This window comes from Aquarana catesbeiana, linkage group LG09 (genome assembly GCF_042186555.1).
Source record: "Aquarana catesbeiana isolate 2022-GZ linkage group LG09, ASM4218655v1, whole genome shotgun sequence".
Lineage (NCBI taxonomy): Eukaryota > Metazoa > Chordata > Amphibia > Anura > Ranidae > Aquarana > Aquarana catesbeiana.
The window spans coordinates 322,064,471-322,086,124 of NC_133332.1; the positions used below are offsets into that span (position 1 = coordinate 322,064,471).

The 21,654-nt window shown below is 52.0% G+C and overlaps 1 protein-coding gene across 1 annotated transcript in view; it reads right to left on the minus strand.

Moving 5' to 3' along the window:
- Positions 1–2,897: 2,897 nt before the first annotated feature.
- Positions 2,898–21,654, minus strand: part of LOC141108849 (transcription initiation factor TFIID subunit 1-like) — a gene marked incomplete in the record, with an annotated part of 63,126 nt that continues 44,369 nt past the window's right edge. Inside the window, 7 exon segments of the mRNA XM_073600816.1 lie at positions 2,898–4,224; positions 5,428–5,602; positions 10,187–10,337; positions 13,351–13,449; positions 15,689–15,811; positions 16,394–16,510; positions 16,597–16,664. Of these exon segments, the coding sequence (XP_073456917.1) occupies positions 4,011–4,224; positions 5,428–5,602; positions 10,187–10,337; positions 13,351–13,449; positions 15,689–15,811; positions 16,394–16,510; positions 16,597–16,664 (947 nt within the window).

Consider the following 21,654-nt stretch of genomic DNA (forward strand, 5'->3'; position numbering starts at 1 on the left):
TACCTGGAAGTATAAATCAAGAGCAGTTCTTACAACTTTAATTCACACACAATATATACATGAAGGTGGGACTCAGCAACCCATCCACTGCAGGCAGGTGAGAGGGAGGTCACAATCAGGTCCCCTCCCCCGAATAGTGAACCGCGCAGAGAAGGGATAAGCTCTGAATCTGTGGAAAGAGGAATTCCCTGCTGGATGCCCCTTTTTAATGTGCGGTGCCGGGAATGCCTTTACCACCTAGGATTTGCTAGCAGCAGGTTGGGGTTGCCTTCTGCTGAGTGCAGTGCGCTGATCTCCTCCTCTCCAGCTCATATTGGTGGATGATATGTGCTCAGAGGAGGACGGTGGGACCAGCGCACCAGAACAGGTAACTGCAGTAGCAGTTTTCCAGGAAAGCCCTGCATTGGGAAAACACTTGTACCCTCGTGACACCTCTGTGTGCCCTCCAGACCTCCTCCTTGTACCCGAGCACTTCTGAACCCCCCCCCCCCCCCCCCCAATCTTTCTGACCTGCTGCCCTAGATCCCGCTGACCCCCCCTAGACGCTGCCCCTAGATTCTACTGAAGTCCCAACGCCCACCCCCCCCCCCCCCCCCGACGCTGCCCTACATTCTACTGCCCCCCGGTGCTCTGCCTTCAATCCTGCTGCCCCGTGTGCTGCTCTAGACCATGCTGACCCCACCACACGCTGCCCTGGCTCCTACAGCCCGCTAATCCTCTATCTCCCCCCCACCCTGGATGCTGCCTTACATTCGACTGGCCTCTGCCCTCCACACTGCTGCTCCCTGCCCTACATTCTACAACCTGCTGGAGCTCTGCCTTTGATCCTGCTGAATGCGCCTGCCCCCCCGCCCCGCCCCGCCCCGCCCTACATTCCACTTTCCCCTGTGCGCTGCCCTACATTTTACTGCTCGCTGTCCTAGATCCCGCTGCCCTGCCCCCCCCCCCCGGAGGCTGCCCTCCTGTGCTCTGCCTTTGACCCCAGATGCTGTCCTAGGTCCTGCTGAATGCCCCCCATACCCCCCCCACATTCCACTTCCCCCTGTGCGCTGGCCTACAACCTGCTGGCCCCCTGGACTCTGCCCTACATTTTACTGCTCGCTGTCCTACCCTGGAGGCTGCCTCCTGTGCTCTGCCTTTGACCCCAGATGCTGGCCCCCCCGTCCTACTTTCTACTGTCCCGTGTGCTGCCCTGCATGCTGCTGTTTTCTGCCCTGGATCCCACTGGCCCCCACCGATGCTGTCTTCGATCTGCAGCCCTACAACCTGCTGATTCTCTCCCCCCCCAAACTCTGCTGCCCCCTCTGCGCAGCCCTAAATCCCGCTGGCCCCCCTACATGCTGCTGACCCCCGTGTGCTGCCCCACATCCTACTGATATCTGAGGGGACACTCCAGGGATCTGTTATGGTGGTAGATCTCCACCTCATGTAGGAAGTTCTCTTTCAGACGGGCATTGAATTGTAAAGTGTGTGAAGGTCCCTTTTATCGTTGAGTGTTGGACAGACGGTCGTGTTGTGTCGGCCAAACTGACAATTGATGACTTTTGACAATTTCCAACCGCACCTTAAACAACCCAAGAGCAGCTCAGGCCCGCTTCTTGTGTTCCAATAGAAGTGAATGGAGGAGGTGGCAAAGCGTCAACATCTGCTAAACTCTGCAGTGGGAAGTCCACCATCTGCGCCCATCTCAGTGCCAGGCGGATGGGAAGCATTCAAAACTTAGCCCATCCACCCGTGTGCAAGAGCTCCGATCCAAACGGACACCCATACAGAGTACAAACCCACATGTGTATATGTGTCCGCCCCTTTCATGACATCATCATCACCCTGCTGCTGCCCACCCAACAAGAAGTCTCCATAACCCCTCCCCCAAGCAGTGAGAAGGATCCCCCCCCCCCACCCTGCAGTGAGGAAGAGAGAAGACTCGGACATGTAAGGATGTGGGGGGGAGGGTAATGCCACGCAGTCAGTAAGAGTCCGAGTCCTTGTTGCACCTTTCCTTACCTCCATATAAAAGGTGGAGAGTTGGACTTTGGTTTCCCCAGAAGTGACAGTTGTGCGACAGGCGGCGCACACTGAGGCCTCATTCATTGGGGGGGAGGGGGGGGGGTGCAGCGGATTCTGGCCACTCTGCAAAGCAATGAGCAGCTGTCACTTGTAATTGCAGACGGAGCAACAACAGCTGTTCCTGGACAGAGGAACTCTAAAGATGGACAGCTTCCATCGGACACCCTGTGTGCAGCTACACATTCATGGTATCGGAGGCCCACGTGGTCCCGTGTGAATGAGGCCATAATGGCCCCCGAAGGGGCTCACCCTAAAGTGACCCCCCCCCCTCCCGAGGCCATAATGTCCCCCGGAGGGGCTCACCCCTAAAGTGACACCCCCTCCCCCCCGAGGCCATAATGTCCCCCGGAGGGGCTCACCCCTAAAGTGACACCCCCTCCCCCGAGGCCATAATGTCCCCCAGAGGGGCTCACCCCTAAAGTGACACCCCCCTCCCCCGAGGCCATAATGTCCCCCAGAGGGGCTCACCCCTAAAGTGACACCCCCTCCCCCCCGAGGCCATAATGTCCCCGAGAGGGCTCACCCCTAAAGTGACACCCCCTCCCCCCCCCGAGGCCATAATGTCCCCTGGAGGGGCTCACCCCTAAAGTGTCCCCCCCCCCAGGCCGTAATGTCCCCCGGAGGGCTCACCTCTAAAGTGACCCCCCCAAGGCCGTGATGCCTGAGGCTCACCTCTAAAGTAACCCCCCCAAGACCGTAATGTCCCCTGGAGGGGCTCACCTCTAAAGTGACCCCCCCACAGAAGAAATCTCAGGATGGTTGGTCTCCTGTGGGACCTCTGCAGATTATTTCCTCTGATCTCATTGGCTGCTCATCAGTTGAAGACAATGAACAATGACAGGTACTCTTTATTAGACACATTGAGAGGGAACTGTACAAGGACAAACATTTCACAAATCTATTTACAAAGGTTCCCAAGAGACCCTCGAAGTGTGAGAACTGCCATTGTTCTGGGGGTGTCATCCCCATCCCCCACTGAACCAGAAAAAGTCCTCATTCTGTGAGGTTCTTCAGGGTGGTGAAGCCGGGGGATGGGAATGACGGCCCCCTGGGACAATGGCACCCCCATAATATTACAGGGAGGAGGAGGATGCAGACCTCTGATACAGAACTGCATCCGACATTTAAAATAAAGTTCCACATAAAACGTGAATCATCCCCCAGCGACAAACAGATAATACAGGGGCCACAAAGAGTAGAGGAACAGCCCATGGGGCCCCCCGCTGATCCCACCAATCAGTCCACCCAAAAACAAGCCAACATTTCTAGAATGACATCATCATCCAGCGACCTCCTGACTTTTATTGGATGACATCACCAGCAAGCGCCCACTGCCTCCCATAGACGGTGACGAGTAGAAGGATTCCCGTCTATGGGAGGACGGATGAGTAGAAGGATTCCTGTGTATGGGAGGACAGTTGGTGACGAGTAAAAGGATTCCCATCTGTCCTCTCATAGACGGGAATCCTTCTACTCATTGTCACCATCCGCCCGCCCATAGATGGGAATCCTTCTACTCATTGTCACCATCCATCCTCCCATAGATGGGAATCCTTCTACTCATTGTCACCATCCGTCCTCCCATAGATGGGAATCCTTCTACTCATTGTCACCATCCATCCTCCCATAGATGGGAATCCTTCTACTCATTGTCACCATCCATCCTCCCATAAATGTGAATCCTTCTACTCGTTGTCACTATATGTCCTCCCATAGACGGGAATCCTTCTACTCATTGTCACCATCCATCCTCCCATAAATGTGAATCCTTCTACTCGTTGTCACTATCCGTCCTCTCATAGACGGGAATCCTTCTACTCATTGTCACCATCCATCCTCCCATAAATGTGAATCCTTCTACTCGTTGTCACTATCCGTCCTCCCATAGACGGGAATCCTTCTACTCGTTGTCACCATCCATCCTCCCATAGACGGGAATCCTTCTACTCGTTGTCACTGTCGCTGTCTCCGTGAAGAGATTGGAAATCCTCCTCACTGTCCTCGTCTTCAGACAGCTGGACCTGGCGGAGCACACTGGGCCCAAGGCGCTCTTCCTCCTCATCATCCTCCTCCTCAGACAACTCGTACCCTCCGATGCTGCTGTAGCTGGTGTCCCGGGTGTTGGACTTCGGATCCGGACCTTCATAACTTCCATAACTGCAAAATACAAACATTTCTCAGGACATCAAAAGACTCAAATCTGCAGAAAACAGACGAGGAATTGGGGGGCTGACCAGTGATTAGCATGAAGACAAGGAATTGGGGGGCTGACCAGTGATTAGAATGAAGACAAGGAATTGGGGGGGGAGGGGCACAGTCACATTTATCAGTATCAGATCGTTTGATTACATAAATCATTGATGTTTAGGGTTTGGTCGGGGGAGGGTCTTGTGGAAAAACACTTTAATAAATAGATATGAAAATCGTTTTTTTTGGAGGTCACTGAAGGCCGGACGGTTGGATGGTTTTCCACCAGGAGGGACCTCTCCTGGGGTAGGAGATCCCCACCCAGTGGGAGTGGCTAGTTGGCCAGGGTATGTGGGCGGGTTCACACTGCACAACTCAATGGCCATCCTCACCTGTAGGTCACTCTCCTATCAGAGTCAAAGACAACAGTATAGGTGAGCCAGCTTGTTAGGGAGCGGCATGAGAATACAGCAGAGATGACAAGTGGGGGGGCGAGTCCGCCAGGGGGGAAGGATGTGCGCCTTGGAGGGTGTATTGCAGCCATGGCGCTATATACCCACCAGGCTCCTCCCATGTACATAAGTATCACAGGCTCCTCCCATGTACATAAGTATCATAGGCTCCTCCCATGTACATAAGTATCACAGGCTCCTCCCATGTACATATGTACATGGGAGGAGTCTGTATGTACATGGGAGGAGCCTCTGATACTTTTTTACATGGGAGGAGTCTGTATGTACATGGGAGGAGCCTGTGATACTTATGTACATGGGAGGAGCCTGTGATACTTATCTACATGGGAGGAGTCTGTATGTACATGGGAGGAGCCTGTGATACTTGTGTACATGGGAGGAGCCTGTGATACTTGTGTACATGGGAGGAGTCTGTGATACTTATGTACATGGGAGGAGTCTGTGATACTTATATACAAACTTCTCTCACGTTGTCATTATGGGGGATTATTTGTAGAATTTTGAGGGAAAATAATGAATCTAATCCATTTTGGAATAAGGCTGTAACAAAATAAAATGTGGGAAAAGTGAAGCTCTGTGAGTACTTTCCGGATGCACTGTATATTGTATATTTACCTCACCAGGATTATAACTCCAAACTAATGATATATAATAAGTTCCCCTCACCCCTCTTATAGAAGCCCCTCCCCCCGGGACTTACCTGATATTACTGTCCTCTATCCCCTGTGAGGTCTCCATCCCCTCTCCATAGGACATCAGACTCTCCTCGTTCTCCATCCCCATCCGCGTGTTCTCCTGCATCATCTGCGGCTGTTTGGGTCGGATTGCTCCGGATTCAACATCCGAATCGCTGCCGCTCTCACTCAGCTGGATGGCTGAAAAGATAAATCAGAGGTACAGTACGGGGCCCTATGGTCGTCACATGTACAGTACGGGGCCCTATGGTCGTCACATGTACAGTACGGGCCCCTATGGTCGTCACATGTACAGTACGGGCCCCTATGGTCGTCACATGTACAGTACGGGGCCCTATGGTCGTCACATGTACAGTACGGGGCCCTATGGTCGTCACATGTACAGTACAGGGCCCTATGGTCGTCACATGTACAGTACGGGGCCCTATGGTCGTCACATGTACAGTACGGGGCCCTATGGTCGTCACATGTACAGTACGGGGCCCTATGGTCGTCACATGTACAGTACGGGCCCCTATGGTCGTCACATGTACAGTACGGGGCCCTATGGTCGTCACATGTACAGTACGGGCCCCTATGGTCGTCACATGTACAGTACGGGGCCCTATGGTCGTCACATGTACAGTACGGGCCCCTATGGTCGTCACATGTACAGTACGGGCCCCTATGGTCGTCACATGTACAGTACGGGCCCCTATGGTCGTCACATGTACAGTACGGGCCCCTATGGTCGTCACATGTACAGTACGGGCCCCTATGGTCGTCACATGTACAGTACGGGCCCCTATGGTCGTCACATGTACAGTACGGGGCCCTATGGTCGTCACATGTACAGTACGGGGCCCTATGGTCGTCACATGTACAGTACGGGGCCCTATGGTCGTCACATGTACAGTACGGGGCCCTATGGTCATCACATGTACAGTACGGGCCCCTATGGTCATCACATGTACAGTACGGGGCCCTATGGTCATCACATGTACAGTACGGGGCCCTATGGTCATCACATGTACAGTACGGGGCCCTGTGGTCATCACATGTACAGTACGGGGCCCTGTGGTCGTCACATGTACAGTACGGGGCCCTATGGTCGTCACATGTACAGTACGGGGCCCTATGGCCGTCACATGTACAGTACGGGGCCCTATGGCCGTCACATGTACAGTACGGGGCCCTATGGCCGTCACATGTACAGTACGGGGCCCTATGGTCGTCACATGTACAGTACGGGGCCCTATGGTCATCACATGTACAGTACGGGGCCCTGTGGTCATCACATGTACAGTACGGGCCCTATGGTCATCACATGTACAGTACGGGGCCCTATGGTCATCACATGTACAGTACGGGGCCCTATGGCCATCACATGTACAGTACGGGGCCCTATGGTCATCACATGTACAGTACGGGCCCCTATGGTCATCACATGTACAGTACGGGGCCCTGTGGTCATCACATGTACAGTACGGGGCCCTATGCTTGTCACATGTACAGTATGGGGCCCTATGGTCATCACATGTACAGTACGGGGCCCTATGGCCGTCACATGTACAGTATGGGGCCCTGTGGTCGTCACATGTACAGTACGGGGCCCTATGGTCATCACATGTACAGTACGGGGCCCTATGGTCATCACATGTACAGTACGGGCCCCTATGGTCATCACATGTACAGTACGGGGCCCTGTGGTCGTCACATGTACAGTACGGGGCCCTATGGTCGTCACATGTACAGTACAGGGCCCTGTGGTCGTCACATGTACAGTACGGGGCCCTGTGGTCATCACATGTACAGTACAGGGACCTATGGCAATCACATGTACAGTACGGGGCCCTATGGTCATCACATGTACAGTACGGGGCCCTATGGCCATCACATGTACAGTACAGGGCCCTGTGGTCGTCACATGTACAGTACGGGGCCCTATGGTCATCACATGTACAGTACGGGGCCCTATGGTCATCACATGTACAGTACGGGGCCCTGTGGTCATCACATGTACAGCACGGGGCCCTATGGTCATCACATGTACAGTACGGGGCCCTGTGGTCATCACATGTACAGTACGGGGCCCTATGGCCATCACATGTACAGTACGGGGCCCTATGGCCGTCACATGTACAGTACGGGGCCCTATGGTCGTCACATGTACAGTACGGGGCCCTATGGTCATCACATGTACAGTACGGGGCCCTGTGGTCATCACATGTACAGTACGGGCCCTATGGTCATCACATGTACAGTACAGGGCCCTATGGTCATCACATGTACAGTACGGGGCCCTATGGCCATCACATGTACAGTACGGGGCCCTATGGTCATCACATGTACAGTACGGGCCCCTATGGTCATCACATGTACAGTACGGGGCCCTGTGGTCATCACATGTACAGTACGGGGCCCTATGCTTGTCACATGTACAGTATGGGGCCCTATGGTCATCACATGTACAGTACGGGGCCCTATGGCCATCACATGTACAGTACAGGGCCCTGTGGTCGTCACATGTACAGTACAGGGCCCTATGGCCATCACATGTACAGTACGGGGCCCTATGGTCATCACATGTACAGTACGGGGCCCTATGGCCATCACATGTACAGTACGGGACCCTATGGTCATCACATGTACAGTACGGGGCCCTATGGTCATCACATGTACAGTACAGGGCCCTGTGGTCGTCACATGTACAGTACGGGGCCCTATGGTCATCACATGTACAGTACGGGGCCCTATGGCCGTCACATGTACAGTACGGGGCCCTGTGGTCGTCACATGTACAGTACGGGGCCCTGTGGTCATCACATGTACAGTACAGGGCCCTATGGCCATCACATGTACAGTACGGGGCCCTATGGTCATCACATGTACAGTACGGGGCCCTATGGCCATCACATGTACAGTACGGGGCCCTATGGTCATCACATGTACAGTACGGGGCCCTATGGTCATCACATGTACAGTACAGGGCCCTATGGTCGTCACATGTACAGTACGGGGCCCTATGGTCGTCACATGTACAGTACGGGGCCCTGTGGTCGTCACATGTACAGTACGGGGCCCTGTGGCCGTCACATGTACAGTACGGGGCCCTGTGGTCGTCACATGTACAGTACAGGGCCCTGTGGTCGTCACATGTACAGTACGGGGCCCTGTGGTCATCACATGTACAGTACAGGGCCCTATGGCCATCACATGTACAGTACGGGGCCCTATGGTCATCACATGTACAGTACGGGGCCCTATGGCCATCACATGTACAGTACGGGGCCCTGTGGTCGTCACATGTACAGTACGGGGCCCTGTGGTCGTCACATGTACAGTACAGGGCCCTGTGGTCGTCACATGTACAGTACGGGGCCCTATGGTCATCACATGTACAGTACGGGGCCCTATGGTCGTCACATGTACAGTACGGGGCCCTATGGTCGTCACATGTACAGTACGGGGCCCTATGGTGGTCACATGTACAGTACGGGGCCCTATGGTCGTCACATGTACAGTACGGGGCCCTATGGTCATCACATGTACAGTACGGGGCCCTATGGTCGTCACATGTACAGTACGGGGCCCTATGGCCGTCACATGTACAGTACGGGGCCCTATGGCCGTCACATGTACAGTACGGGGCCCTGTGGTCGTCACATGTACAGTACGGGGCCCTATGGTCATCACATGTACAGTACGGGGCCCTATGGTCATCACATGTACAGTACGGGGCCCTATGGTATTCACATGTACAGTACGGGGCCCTATGGTCGTCACATGTACAGTACGGGGCCCTATGGTCATCACATGTACAGTACGGAGCCCTATGCTTGTCACATGTACAGTACGGGGCCCTATGCTTGTCACATGTACAGTACGGGGCCCTATGCTTGTCACATGTACAGTACGGGGCCCTATGGTCGTCACATGTACAGTACGGGGCCCTATGCTGGTCACATGTACAGTACGGGGCCCTATGGTCATCACATGTACAATACAGGGCCCTATGGTCATCACATGTACAGTACGGGGCCCTATGGTCATCACATGTACAGTACGGGGCCCTATGCTTGTCACATGTACAGTACGGGGCCCTATGGTCATCACATGTACAGTACAGGGCCCTATGGTCATCACATGTACAGTACGGGGCCCTATGGCCATCACATGTACAGTACGGGGCCCTATGCTTGTCACATGTACAGTACGGGGCCCTATGCTTGTCACATGTACAGTACGGGGCCCTATGCTTGTCACATGTACAGTACGGGGCCCTATGCTTGTCACATGTACAGTACAGGGCCCTATGCTTGTCACATGTACAGTACGGGCCCTATGCTGGTCACATGTACAGTACGGGGCCCTATGGTCATCACATGTACAATATGGGGCCCTATGGTCATCACATGTACAGTACGGGGCCCTATGCTTGTCACATGTACAGTATGGGGCCCTATGGTCATCACATGTACAGTATGGGGCCCTATGGTCGTCACATGTACAGTACGGGGCCCTATGCTTGTCACATGTACAGTACGGGGCCCTATGGTCATCACATGTACAGTACGGGGCCCTGTGCCCTACTCCCCCCTACAGGCTGAGGTGTGTAATATTCTTCCACCCACCTAATCCATTAAATCCATTTATCCTCCAGATCACCTGACAAGCTGACCTCACTTCCCAGACGTGACTTATTGCCCCTCACCCACTGTGGCACCCAATATACATTCAGGACAACGTATCTGTGTGATAGAGAGAGAAGAAAAGATCTCTTACATGAGAAGGGATTATCTCCTTCCTCGTCACTTCCGTCATCATCATCATCTTCACCATCCGACATCAATAGATCCTCATAGAGGACGCTGGCCTGTGTCTGCTGCACCGTGATCTCCTCCTCGCCCAGATCTCCATCCACGTCCTCCATCTCCTATAGTCATAGAACGAGGAGAGAACTCATCAATACTCATCACCCAACATCTCCCCACCCAGATCTCCATCCACGTCCACCATCTCCTATAGTCATAGAATGAGGAGAGAACTCATCAATACTCATCACCCAACATCTCCTCACCCCACCCAGATCTCCATCCACGTCCTCCATCTCCTATAGTCAGAGAATGAGGAGAGAACTCATCAATACTCATCACCCAACATCTCCTCACCCCACCCAGATCTCCATCCACGTCCTCCATCTCCTATAGTCATAGAACGAGGAGAGAACTCATCAATACTCATCACCCAACATCTCCTCACCCCACCCAGATCTCCATCCACGTCCTCCATCTCCTATGGTCATAGAACGAGGAGAGAACTCATCAATACTCATCACCCAACATCTCCTCACCCCACCCAGATCTCCATCCACGTACTCCATCTCCTATAGTCATAGAACGAGGAGAGAACTCATCAATACTCATCACCCAACATCTCCTCACCCCACCCAGATCTCTATCCACGTCCTCCATCTCCTATAGTCATAGAACGAGGAGAGAACTCATCAATACTCATCACCCAGATCTCCATCCACGTCCTCCATCTCCTATAGTCATAGAACGAGGAGAGAACTCATCAATACTCATCACCCAACATCTCCTCACCCCACCCAGATCTCCATCCACATCCTCCATCTCCTATAGTCATAGAACGAGGAGAGAACTCATCAATACTCATCACCCAACATCTCCTCACCCCACCCAGATCTCCATCCACGTCCTCCATCTCCTATAGTCATAGAACGAGGAGAGAACTCATCAATACTCATCACCCCACCCAGATCTCCATCCACATCCTCCATCTCCTATAGTCATAGAACGAGGAGAGAACTCATCAATACTCATCACCCAACATCTCCTCACCCCACCCAGATCTCCATCCACATCCTCCATCTCCTATAGTCATAGAATGAGGAGAACTCATCAATACCCATCACCCCACCCAGATCTCCATCCACATCCTCCATCTCCTATAGTCATAGAACGAGGAGAACTCATCAATACTCATCACCCAACATCTCCTCACCCCACCCAGATCTCCATCCACGTCCTCCATCTCCTATAGTCAGAGAACGAGGAGAGAACTCATCAATACTCATCACCCCACCCAGATCTCCATCCACATCCTCCATCTCCTATAGTCATAGAACGAGGAGAGAACTCATCAATACTCATCACCCAACATCTCCTCACCCCACCCAGATCTCCATCCACATCCTCCATCTCCTATAGTCATAGAATGAGGAGAACTCATCAATACCCATCACCCCACCCAGATCTCCATCCACATCCTCCATCTCCTATAGTCATAGAACGAGGAGAACTCATCAATACTCATCGCCCAACATCTCCTCACCCCACCCAGATCTCCATCCACGTCCTCCATCTCCTATAGTCAGAGAACGAGGAGAGAACTCATCAATACTCATCACCCCACCCAGATCTCCATCCACATCCTCCATCTCCTATAGTCATAGAACGAGGAGAGAACTCATCAATACTCATCACCCAACATCTCCTCACCCCACCCAGATCTCCATCCACATCCTCCATCTCCTATAGTCATAGAACGAGGAGAACTCATCAATACTCATCACCCAACATCTCCTTACCCCACCCAGATCTCCATCCACGTCCTCCATCTCCTATAGTCATAGAACGAGGAGAGAACTCATCAATACTCATCACCCAACATCTCCTCACCCCACCCAGATCTCCATCCACATCCTCCATCTCCTATAGTCATAGAACGAGGAGAACTCATCAATACTCATCACCCAACATCTCCTCACCCCACCCAGATCTCCATCCACATCCTCCATCTCCTATAGTCATAGAACGAGGAGAGAACTCATCAATACTCATCACCCAACATCTCCTCACCCCACCCAGATCTCCATCCACATCCTCCATCTCCTATAGTCATAGAACGAGGAGAAGAGAACTCATCCATACTCATCGCCCCACCCAGATCTCCATCCCCATCCTCCATCTCCTATAGTCATAGAACGAGGAGAACTCATCAATACTCATCGCCCAACATCTCCTCACCCCACCCAGATCTCCATCCACATCCTCCATCTCCTATAGTCATAGAACGAGGAGAAGAGAACTCATCAATACTCATCACCCCACCCAGATCTCCATCCACATCCTCCATCTCCTATAGTCATAGAACAAGGAGAAGAGAACTCATCAATACTCATCGCCCAACATCTCCCCACCCCACCCAGATCTCCATCCACATCTTCCATCTCCTATAGTCATAGAACGAGGAGAAGAGAACTCATCAATACTCATCACCCCACCCAGATCTCCATCCACATCCTCCATCTCCTATAGTCATAGAACGAGGAGAGAACTCATCAATACTCAACGCCCAACATCTCCTCACCCCACCCAGATCTCCATCCACATCTTCCATCTCCTATAGTCATAGAACGAGGAGAACTCATCAACACTCATCACCCCACCCAGATCTCCATCCACATCCTCCATCTCCTATAGTCATAGAACGAGGAGAACTCATCAATACTCATCACCCAACATCTCCCCACCCAGATCTCCATCCACACCTTCCATCTCCTATAGTCATAGAATGAGGAGAGAACTCATCAATGCTCATCGCCCAACATCTCCCCACCCAGATCTCCATCCACATCCTCCATCTCCTATAGTCATAGAATGAGGAAAAGAGAACTCATCAATACTCATCGCCCAACATCTCCCCACCCAGATCTCCATCCACATCCTCCATCTCCTATAGTCATAGAACGAGGAGAACTCATCAATACTCATCACCCAACATCTCCTCTACTCATCTCCTCACCCCACCCAGATCTCCACCCACCTCCTCCATCTCCTATAGTCACACAACTAGGAGTGCAAGGAGAAGATTACTCATCGCCCAACGTCTCCTGTACTCATCTCCTCATCATCTATACTTACAGGAGCCGGGGTCTTCGGTTTCCCATCATCATCTTCTTCATATGCTTCAATGTCCACATCCGAGTCGTCTTCACCCAGATGTCCTCGTCCCAACCTCATCTGTAATACAAAGATCAACCAGAGGAAACCATCAGGAGGAGAGCCAATCACAACGCTCCAAATACCCCGAACTGAACGCTGGGAAAGACCACAAAGGGTGACTATTACCCATCAACACTCCTCTACCTACCCGCACCACACTATATGGTCACAAGTATGAGAACACCTGACCGTCACACCTGTATGATCTCCTTCACCACGGAGCAAAAGGCCCCTCCCCTCCCCAGCCAATAAGAGTCCCCCATGGCTAATAATATGGAGTAGCTCTCCCACCAAAGGGCCATCAATATGACGTAGCCCCCATACACCCCTCACCAATGGCCATAAGTATGGCATAGCCCCCCTGCCCTTCCCTACCATATGGCCATCAATATGCAGTAACCCCCCATGGCCATTACCGTGGGGTAGCTCCCCTATACCCACCCCCATCCCATGGCCATTACCGTGGGGTAGCTCCCCTATACCCACCCCCATCCCATGGCCATTACTATGGGGTAGCTCCCCTATACCCGGCCCCATCCCATGGCCATTACTATGGGGTAGCTCCCCTATACCCGCCCCCACCCCATGGCCATTACTATAGGGGAGCTCCCCTATACCCGCCCCCACCCCATGGCCATTACTATGGGGTAGCTCTCATATACCCGACCCCATCCCATGCCCATTACTATGGGTTAGCTCCCCTATACCCTCCCCCACCCCATGGCCATTACTATGGGGTAGCTCTCATATACCCGCCCCCACCCCATGGCCATTACTATGGGGTAGCTCCCCTATACCCGCCCCCATCCCATGCCCATTACTATGGGGTAGCTCCCCTATACCCGCCCCCATGGCCCTTACTATGTGTTAGCTCCCCTATACCCGCCCCCATTCCATGGCCATTACTATGGGTTAGCTCCCCTATACCCGCCCCCATCCCATGGCCATTACTATGGGTTAGCTCCCCTATACCCGCCCCCATCCCATGGCCATTACTATGGGTTAGCTCCCCTATACCCGCCCCCACCCCATGGCCATTACTATGGGTTAGCTCCCCTATACCCGCCCCCATCCCATGGCCATTACTATGGGGTAGCTCCCCTATACCCGCCCCCACCCCATGGCCATTACTATGGGTTAGCTCCCCTATACCCGCCCCCATCCTATGCCCATTACTATGGGTTAGCTCCCCTATACCAGCCCCCACCCCATGGCCATTACTATGGGGTAGCTCCCCTATACCCGCCCCCACCCCATGCCCATTACTATGGGGTAGCTCCCCTATACCCGCCCCCATCCCATGCCCATTACTATGGGGTAGCTCCCCTATACCCGCCCCCACCCCATGGCCATTACTATGGGGTAACTCTCACACACCCGGCCCCCATCCCATGCCCATTACTATGGGATAGCTCCCCTATACCCGCCCCCATTCCATGGCCATTACTATTGGATAGCTCCCCTATACCCGCCCCCATTCTATGGCCCTTACTATGAGGTAGCTTCCCCTATACCCGCCCCCATCCCATGGCCATTACTATGGGTTAGCTCCCCTATACCCGCCCCCATCCCATGGCCATTACTATGGGTTAGCTCCCCTATACCCGCCCCCATCCCATGCCCATTACTATGGGTTAGCTCCCCTATACCAGCCCCCACCCCATGGCCATTACTATGGGGTAGCTCCCCTATACCCGCCCCCACCCCATGCCCATTACTATGGGGTAGCTCTCATATACCCGCCCCCATCCCATGCCCATTACTATGGGGTAGCTCCCCTATACCCGCCCCCACCCCATGGCCATTACTATGGGGTAACTCTCATACACCCAGCCCCCATCCCATGCCCATTACTATGGGGTAGCTCCCCTATACCAGCCCCCACCCCATGGCCCTTACTATGAGGTAGCTTCCCCTATACCCGCCCCCATCCCATGGCCATTACTATGGGATAGCTCCCCTATACCCGCCCCCATTCCATGGCCCTTACTATGGGGTAGCTCCCCTATACCCGCCCCCATTCCATGGCCCTTACTATGGAGTAGCTTGTTTGATTTTCTTCAGCAGAATTCTCCATCTGGGCATGCGCAGCGTTCAGATCTTCTGTACAGGAAGGTTACTTCATGTCCCGGTCTGGGGAGATCACATTTTGCTGGAATCTACAAATCCCGCCCAGTGATCCCTTCCCCCCCTCCCCCCCCCCCGTGATGCTCTGATGACTCTACAAGACATAAACTGAGAAGACAGAATAGATTACCAGACTCCTCCTCTCCAGGGAGGCGGTGGCGGCCTCGGTGGCAGACATGTTGCTTTCATCCAGGTAGAGGGAGGCATCGCGGGACATGCTGAGCGACGTGTTCGTGTCGTAGTAATCCGGAGGCTGCAAATCAACAAATCACAATGTCTGCCCCGTACTACAGGACTCCTACATCACACCTGAGGGGTGGGGCTTATATCATACCTGAGGGGTGGGGCTTATATCATACCTGAGGGGTGGGGCTTATATCATACCTGAGGGGTGGGGCTTATATCACACCTGAGGGGTGGGGCTTATATCACACCTGAGGGGTGGGGCTTATATCACACCTGAGGGGTGGGGCTTATATCACACCTGAGGGGTGGGGCTTATATCACACCTGAGGGGTGCTGGGTGGGGTTTATATCACACCTGAGAGAGTGCTGGGTGGGGTTTATATCACCATCTCATATTTAAAGTAGAACTCTTGGGGCTGAGCGACGGTCATGTTATTCTGCCCACTTCCTGTGCGCCCAGCCTGTCATTTACACTGCCTCTAGGAGGCGCCTTATCACACGGCATTCTTCCTGGACCGAGCAATGCTCACACCTCATTATCAGGGGGTTCTATACACCCCCCCTGACCTGTCTGACCTATAATACACTGGGGGGTATACGGTCCGGGAGTCATAGGATCTATAAGCCCCCTCCCCCGTCTCACACTCACCTGGGGGGTATACGGTCCGGGAGTCATGGGTTCCAAGCTCTCCAGATCGGCTTCATCCAGAGCGGCCTCCTTGGCGGTGGAAATGTCCTTCTCTAGTTGGGTCAGGTGCTCATCATACTGATATAGAGAGGAAATAAGGACTGTTAGTGTGAGCATGCGCGGCCTCATCCCCGGGATCACCAAATCTGGGGGAACCCGCTTACCTCTGCCAGAGTCTGACTGCAAATGTTCACAATCTCCTGCGCTGTTCTACTGTACTGACTGTCCGCACCTGTAAGAGGAATACAGATAAAAGATCGCCGTATTAATGGAAGATCGCTGTACTGAACCCCTCCCCCCAGTGACTTCTCCCCCCAGTGACCCCCCAATGGCCTCTCCCCCCAGTGACCTCTCCTCCCCTCCCCCAGTGACCTCCCCTCCCCGGACCTCTCCCCCCAGTGGCCTCTCCCCTCCCCCCCAATGACCTCTCCCCCCAGTGACCCCCCTAGGACCTCTCCCCCGTGACCTTTCCCCCCCAGTGACCCCCCCGTGTCCTCTCCTCCCCCAGTGACCCCCCCAGTGACCACTCCCTTATCAGAGGGCGGAGTCTGAGGTGTTTTATCAATGGATTGGTCACCTCTGCACTAGAAAACTCGGCCAGTAACCAGATATTACCGGAGGAGGTGCCAAACATGAATGTGCGTTTAGGTATGAAAACGGATGTGCGTGTTAAAGGGCTCCTTCCCTCCATGTGCGGCGACCTGCGTTTTCCTGTACCGAACGTGTGCGAGAGGACATTAAAAAAAACATGGCGCCCCCCCCAAGTCTGGGTACATGTGCTCTGCCCAACCTACCACAACGCAGATGAGAGCATTAAAAGAAAAGATAGAAAACATTCATTGTTAGGATTTCTGACCCTTCCGAGGAGCGGAACTAAACCTTCCCACCGTTTTCAGCCAAGGGAGCCGCCATCTTCCTCTGTGTGATCAGCTGTGACTCCGCCCATTGGATGAGAACATAAACATATCTGCTTACCGACCGCCCAATAGCAGATTTACTACAAGGCGGCCGTTCTGTGCAGAATCACATTATATATATATATATATATATATATATACATATACATATATATACATATACAGCTGTGCTCATAAGTTTACATACCCTGCCAGAATTTATGATATCTTGACCATTTTTCAGAGAATATGAATGATAACACAAAATCTTTTCTTTCACTCATAGTGTTTGGCTGAAGCCATTTTTTATCAGTCATCTGTGTTTACTCTTTTTATATCATAATCACAACAGAAACTATCCAAATGACCCTGATCAAAAGTTTACATACCCGGTGATTTTGGCCTGATAACATGCACACAAGGTGACACAAAGGGGTTTGAATGGCTATTAAAGGGAACCATCCTCACCCGTGATCTGTTTGCTTGTAATTAGTGTGTGTATAAAAGGTCAATGAGTTTCTGGACTCCTGACAGACCCTTGCATCTTTCATTCAGTGCTGCACTGAGGTTTCTGGATTCTGAGTCATGGAGAAAGCAAAAGAATTGTCAAAGGATCTGCGGGAAAAGGTAGTTGAACTGTATAAAACAGGAGAGGGATATAAAAAGATATCCAAGAAATTGAGAATGCCAATCAGCAGTGTTCAAACTATAATCAAGAAGTGGAAAATGAGGGGTTCTGGTGAAACCAAACCACGGTCAGGTAGAGCAACTAAAATTTCAGCCACAACTGCCAGGAAAATTGTTGGGAATGCAAAGAAAACCCCACAAATAAGTTCATGTGAAATACAGAATTCTCTGAAAACATGAGGTGTGGATGTTTCAAGATGCACAATAAGGAGGCACTTGAAGAAAGATGGGCTGCATGGTCGAGTCTCCAGAAGAAAGATGGACTGCATGGTCGAGTCTCCAGTAAAAAGATGGTCTGCATGGTCGAGTCTCCAGAAGAAAGATGGGCTGCATGGTCGAGTCTCCAGTAAAAAGATGGTCTGCATGGTCGAGTCTCCAGAAGAAAGATGGGCTGCATGGTCGAGTCTCCAGAAGAAAGATGGGCTGCATGGTCAAGTCTCCAGAAGAAAGATGGGCTGCATGGTTGAGTCTCCAGAAGAAAGATGGGCTGCATGGTCGAGTCTCCAGAAGAAAGATGGTCTGCATGGTCGAGTCTCCAGAAGAAAGATGGGCTGCATGGTTGAGTCTCCAGAAGAAAGATGGGCTGCATGGTCGAGTCTCCAGAAGAAAGATGGGCTGTATGGTCGAGTCTCCAGAAGAAAGATGGGCTGTATGGTCGAGTCTCCAGAAGAAAGATGGGCTGCATGGTCGAGTCTCCAGAAGAAAGATGGGCTGCATGGTCGAGTCTCCAGAAGAAAGATGGGCTGCATGGTCGAGTCTCCAGAAGAAAGATGGGCTGCATGGTCGAGTCTCCAGAAGAAAGATGGGCTGCATGGTCGAGTCTCCAGAAGAAAGATGGGCTGCATGGTCGAGTCTCCAGAAGAAAGATGGGCTGCATGGTCGAGTCTCCAGAAGAAAGATGGGCTGCATGGTCGAGTCTCCAGAAGAAAGATGGGCTGCATGGTCGAGTCTCCAGAAGAAAGATGGGCTGCATGGTCGAGTCTCCAGAAGAAAGATGGGCTGCATGGTCGAGTCTCCAGAAGAAAGATGGGCTGCATGGTCGAGTCTCCAGAAGAAAGATGGACTGCATGGTCGAGTCTCCAGAAGAAAGATGGGCTGCATGGTCGAGTCTCCAGAAGAAAGATGGGCTGCATGGTCGAGTCTCCAGAAGAAAGATGGGCTGCATGGTCAAGTCTCCAGAAGAAAGATGGGCTGCATGGTCGAGTCTCCAGAAGAAAGATGGACTGCATGGTCGAGTCTCCAGAAGAAAGATGGGCTGCATGGTCGAGTCTCCAGAAGAAAGATGGGCTGCATGGTCGAGTCTCCAGAAGAAAGATGGGCTGCATGGTCGAGTCTCCAGAAGAAAGATGGGCTGCATGGTCAAGTCTCCAGAAGAAAGATGGGCTGCATGGTTGAGTCTCCAGAAGAAAGATGGGCTGCATGGTCGAGTCTCCAGAAGAAAGATGGGCTGCATGGTCGAGTCTCCAGAAGAAAGATGGGCTGCATGGTCGAGTCTCCAGAAGAAAGATGGGCTGCATGGTCAAGTCTCCAGAAGAAAGATGGGCTGCATGGTTGAGTCTCCAGAAGAAAGATGGGCTGCATGGTCAAGTCTCCAGAAGAAAGATGGGCTGCATGGTCGAGTCTCCAGAAGAAAGATGGGCTGCATGGTCAAGTCTCCAGAAGAAAGATGGGCTGCATGGTCGAGTCTCCAGAAGAAAGATGGGCTGCATGGTCGAGTCTCCAGAAGAAAGATGGGCTGCATGGTCAAGTCTCCATAAGAAAGATGGGCTGCATGGTCGAGTCTCCAGAAGAAAGATGGGCTGCATGGTCGAGTCTCCAGAAGAAAGATGGGCTGCATGGTCAAGTCTCCATAAGAAAGATGGGCTGCATGGTCGAGTCTCCAGAAGAAAGATGGGCTGCATGGTTGAGTCTCCAGAAGAAAGATGGGCTGCATGGTCAAGTCTCCAGAAGAAAGATGGGCTGCATGGTCGAGTCTCCAGAAGAAAGATGGGCTGCATGGTCAAGTCTCCAGAAGAAAGATGGGCTGCATGGTCGAGTCTCCAGAAGAAAGATGGGCTGCATGGTCAAGTCTCCAGAAGAAAGATGGGCTGCATGGTCGAGTCTCCAGAAGAAAGATGGGCTGCATGGTCGAGTCTCCAGAAGAAAGATGGGCTGCATGGTCAAGTCTCCAGAAGAAAGATGGGCTGCATGGTCGAGTCTCCAGAAGAAAGATGGGCTGCATGGTTGAGTCTCCAGAAGAAAGATGGGCTGCATGGTCAAGTCTCCAGAAGAAAGATGGGCTGCATGGTTGAGTCTCCAGAAGAAAGATGGGCTGCATGGTCAAGTCTCCAGAAGAAAGTCATTACTACACAAATGCTACAAAGTATCCCACTTACAATACACCAAACAGCACAAGACAAGCCTCAAACCTTCTGCCACAAAGTCATTTGGAGTGATGAGACCAAAATTGAGCTTTCTGGTCACAACCATAAACACTACACTTAGAGAGGAGACAACAAGACCTATGATGAAAGGTCCACCATTCCTACTGTGAAACACGGCGGTGGATCGCTGATGTTTTGGGGATGTGCGAGATACAAAGACACAGGAAATTTGGTCAAAATTGTTGGCAAGATGAATGCAGTATGTTATAAAAAAAAAACTGGTAGAACATTTCATTCATCAGCCAGGAAGCTGCGCATGGGACGGACTTGGACATTCCAACATGACAATGATCCAAAACACAAGGCCAAGTCCACCTGTTATTGGCTACAGCAGAATAAAGTGAAGGTTCTGGAGTGGTCATCTCAGTCTTCTGACCTCAATATCATTGAGCCCCTCTGGGGAGATCTCAAATGTGCCGTTCATGGAAGACAGCCCAAGAATTTACAGGAACTGGAGGCTTTTTACCAAGAGGAACCATCTGAGAAGATAAAGAGCCTCATCCACAAATACCACAAAAGACTTCAAGCTGTCATTGATGGTAAAGGGAGCAATACACGGTATTAAGAACTGGGGTATGTAAACTTTTGATCAGGGTGATTTGGGTAGTTTCTTTTGTGATTATAATATAAAAAGAGTAAACACAGATGATTGATAATAAATGTCTTCAGACAATCACTAATCATGAGTGAGAGAAAAGTATTTGTGTTATCATTTATATTCTCTGAAATATGGCCAAGAAATCATAAATTCTGCCAGGGTGTGTAAACTTATGAGCACAACTGTATATATATATATATATATATATATTTCTGCACATCCGAGTAGGGGGCGTCCCTGCTGTGTTGTGATTAGTCACAGCAGTCACCGATCAGTGGGTGCCGGCCAATGGATGACCACCGACACCCATTGATCAGCGAGGAGACACAGGACGGCGCTCGGCTCCGCATTGATCTCTGTTCTGTCAGTGGGGGATGTGATGGGTTTAGTGTCCCTGCAAAGCACTTCTCCTAGTGAAAGCAGCACAGGGTACACATAAACACCGGCTAGGAACACACTTAACCCTTTGATCGCCGCTGATGTTAACCCCTTTCCCAGCCAGTGCCATTAGTACAGTGACAGTGCATTTTTCTTTTAGCACTGATCACTGTATTGATGTCACTGGTTCCCACAAAGTGTCAGGTTGTGCCTGATTGTCCGCCGCAATAAATCGCAGCC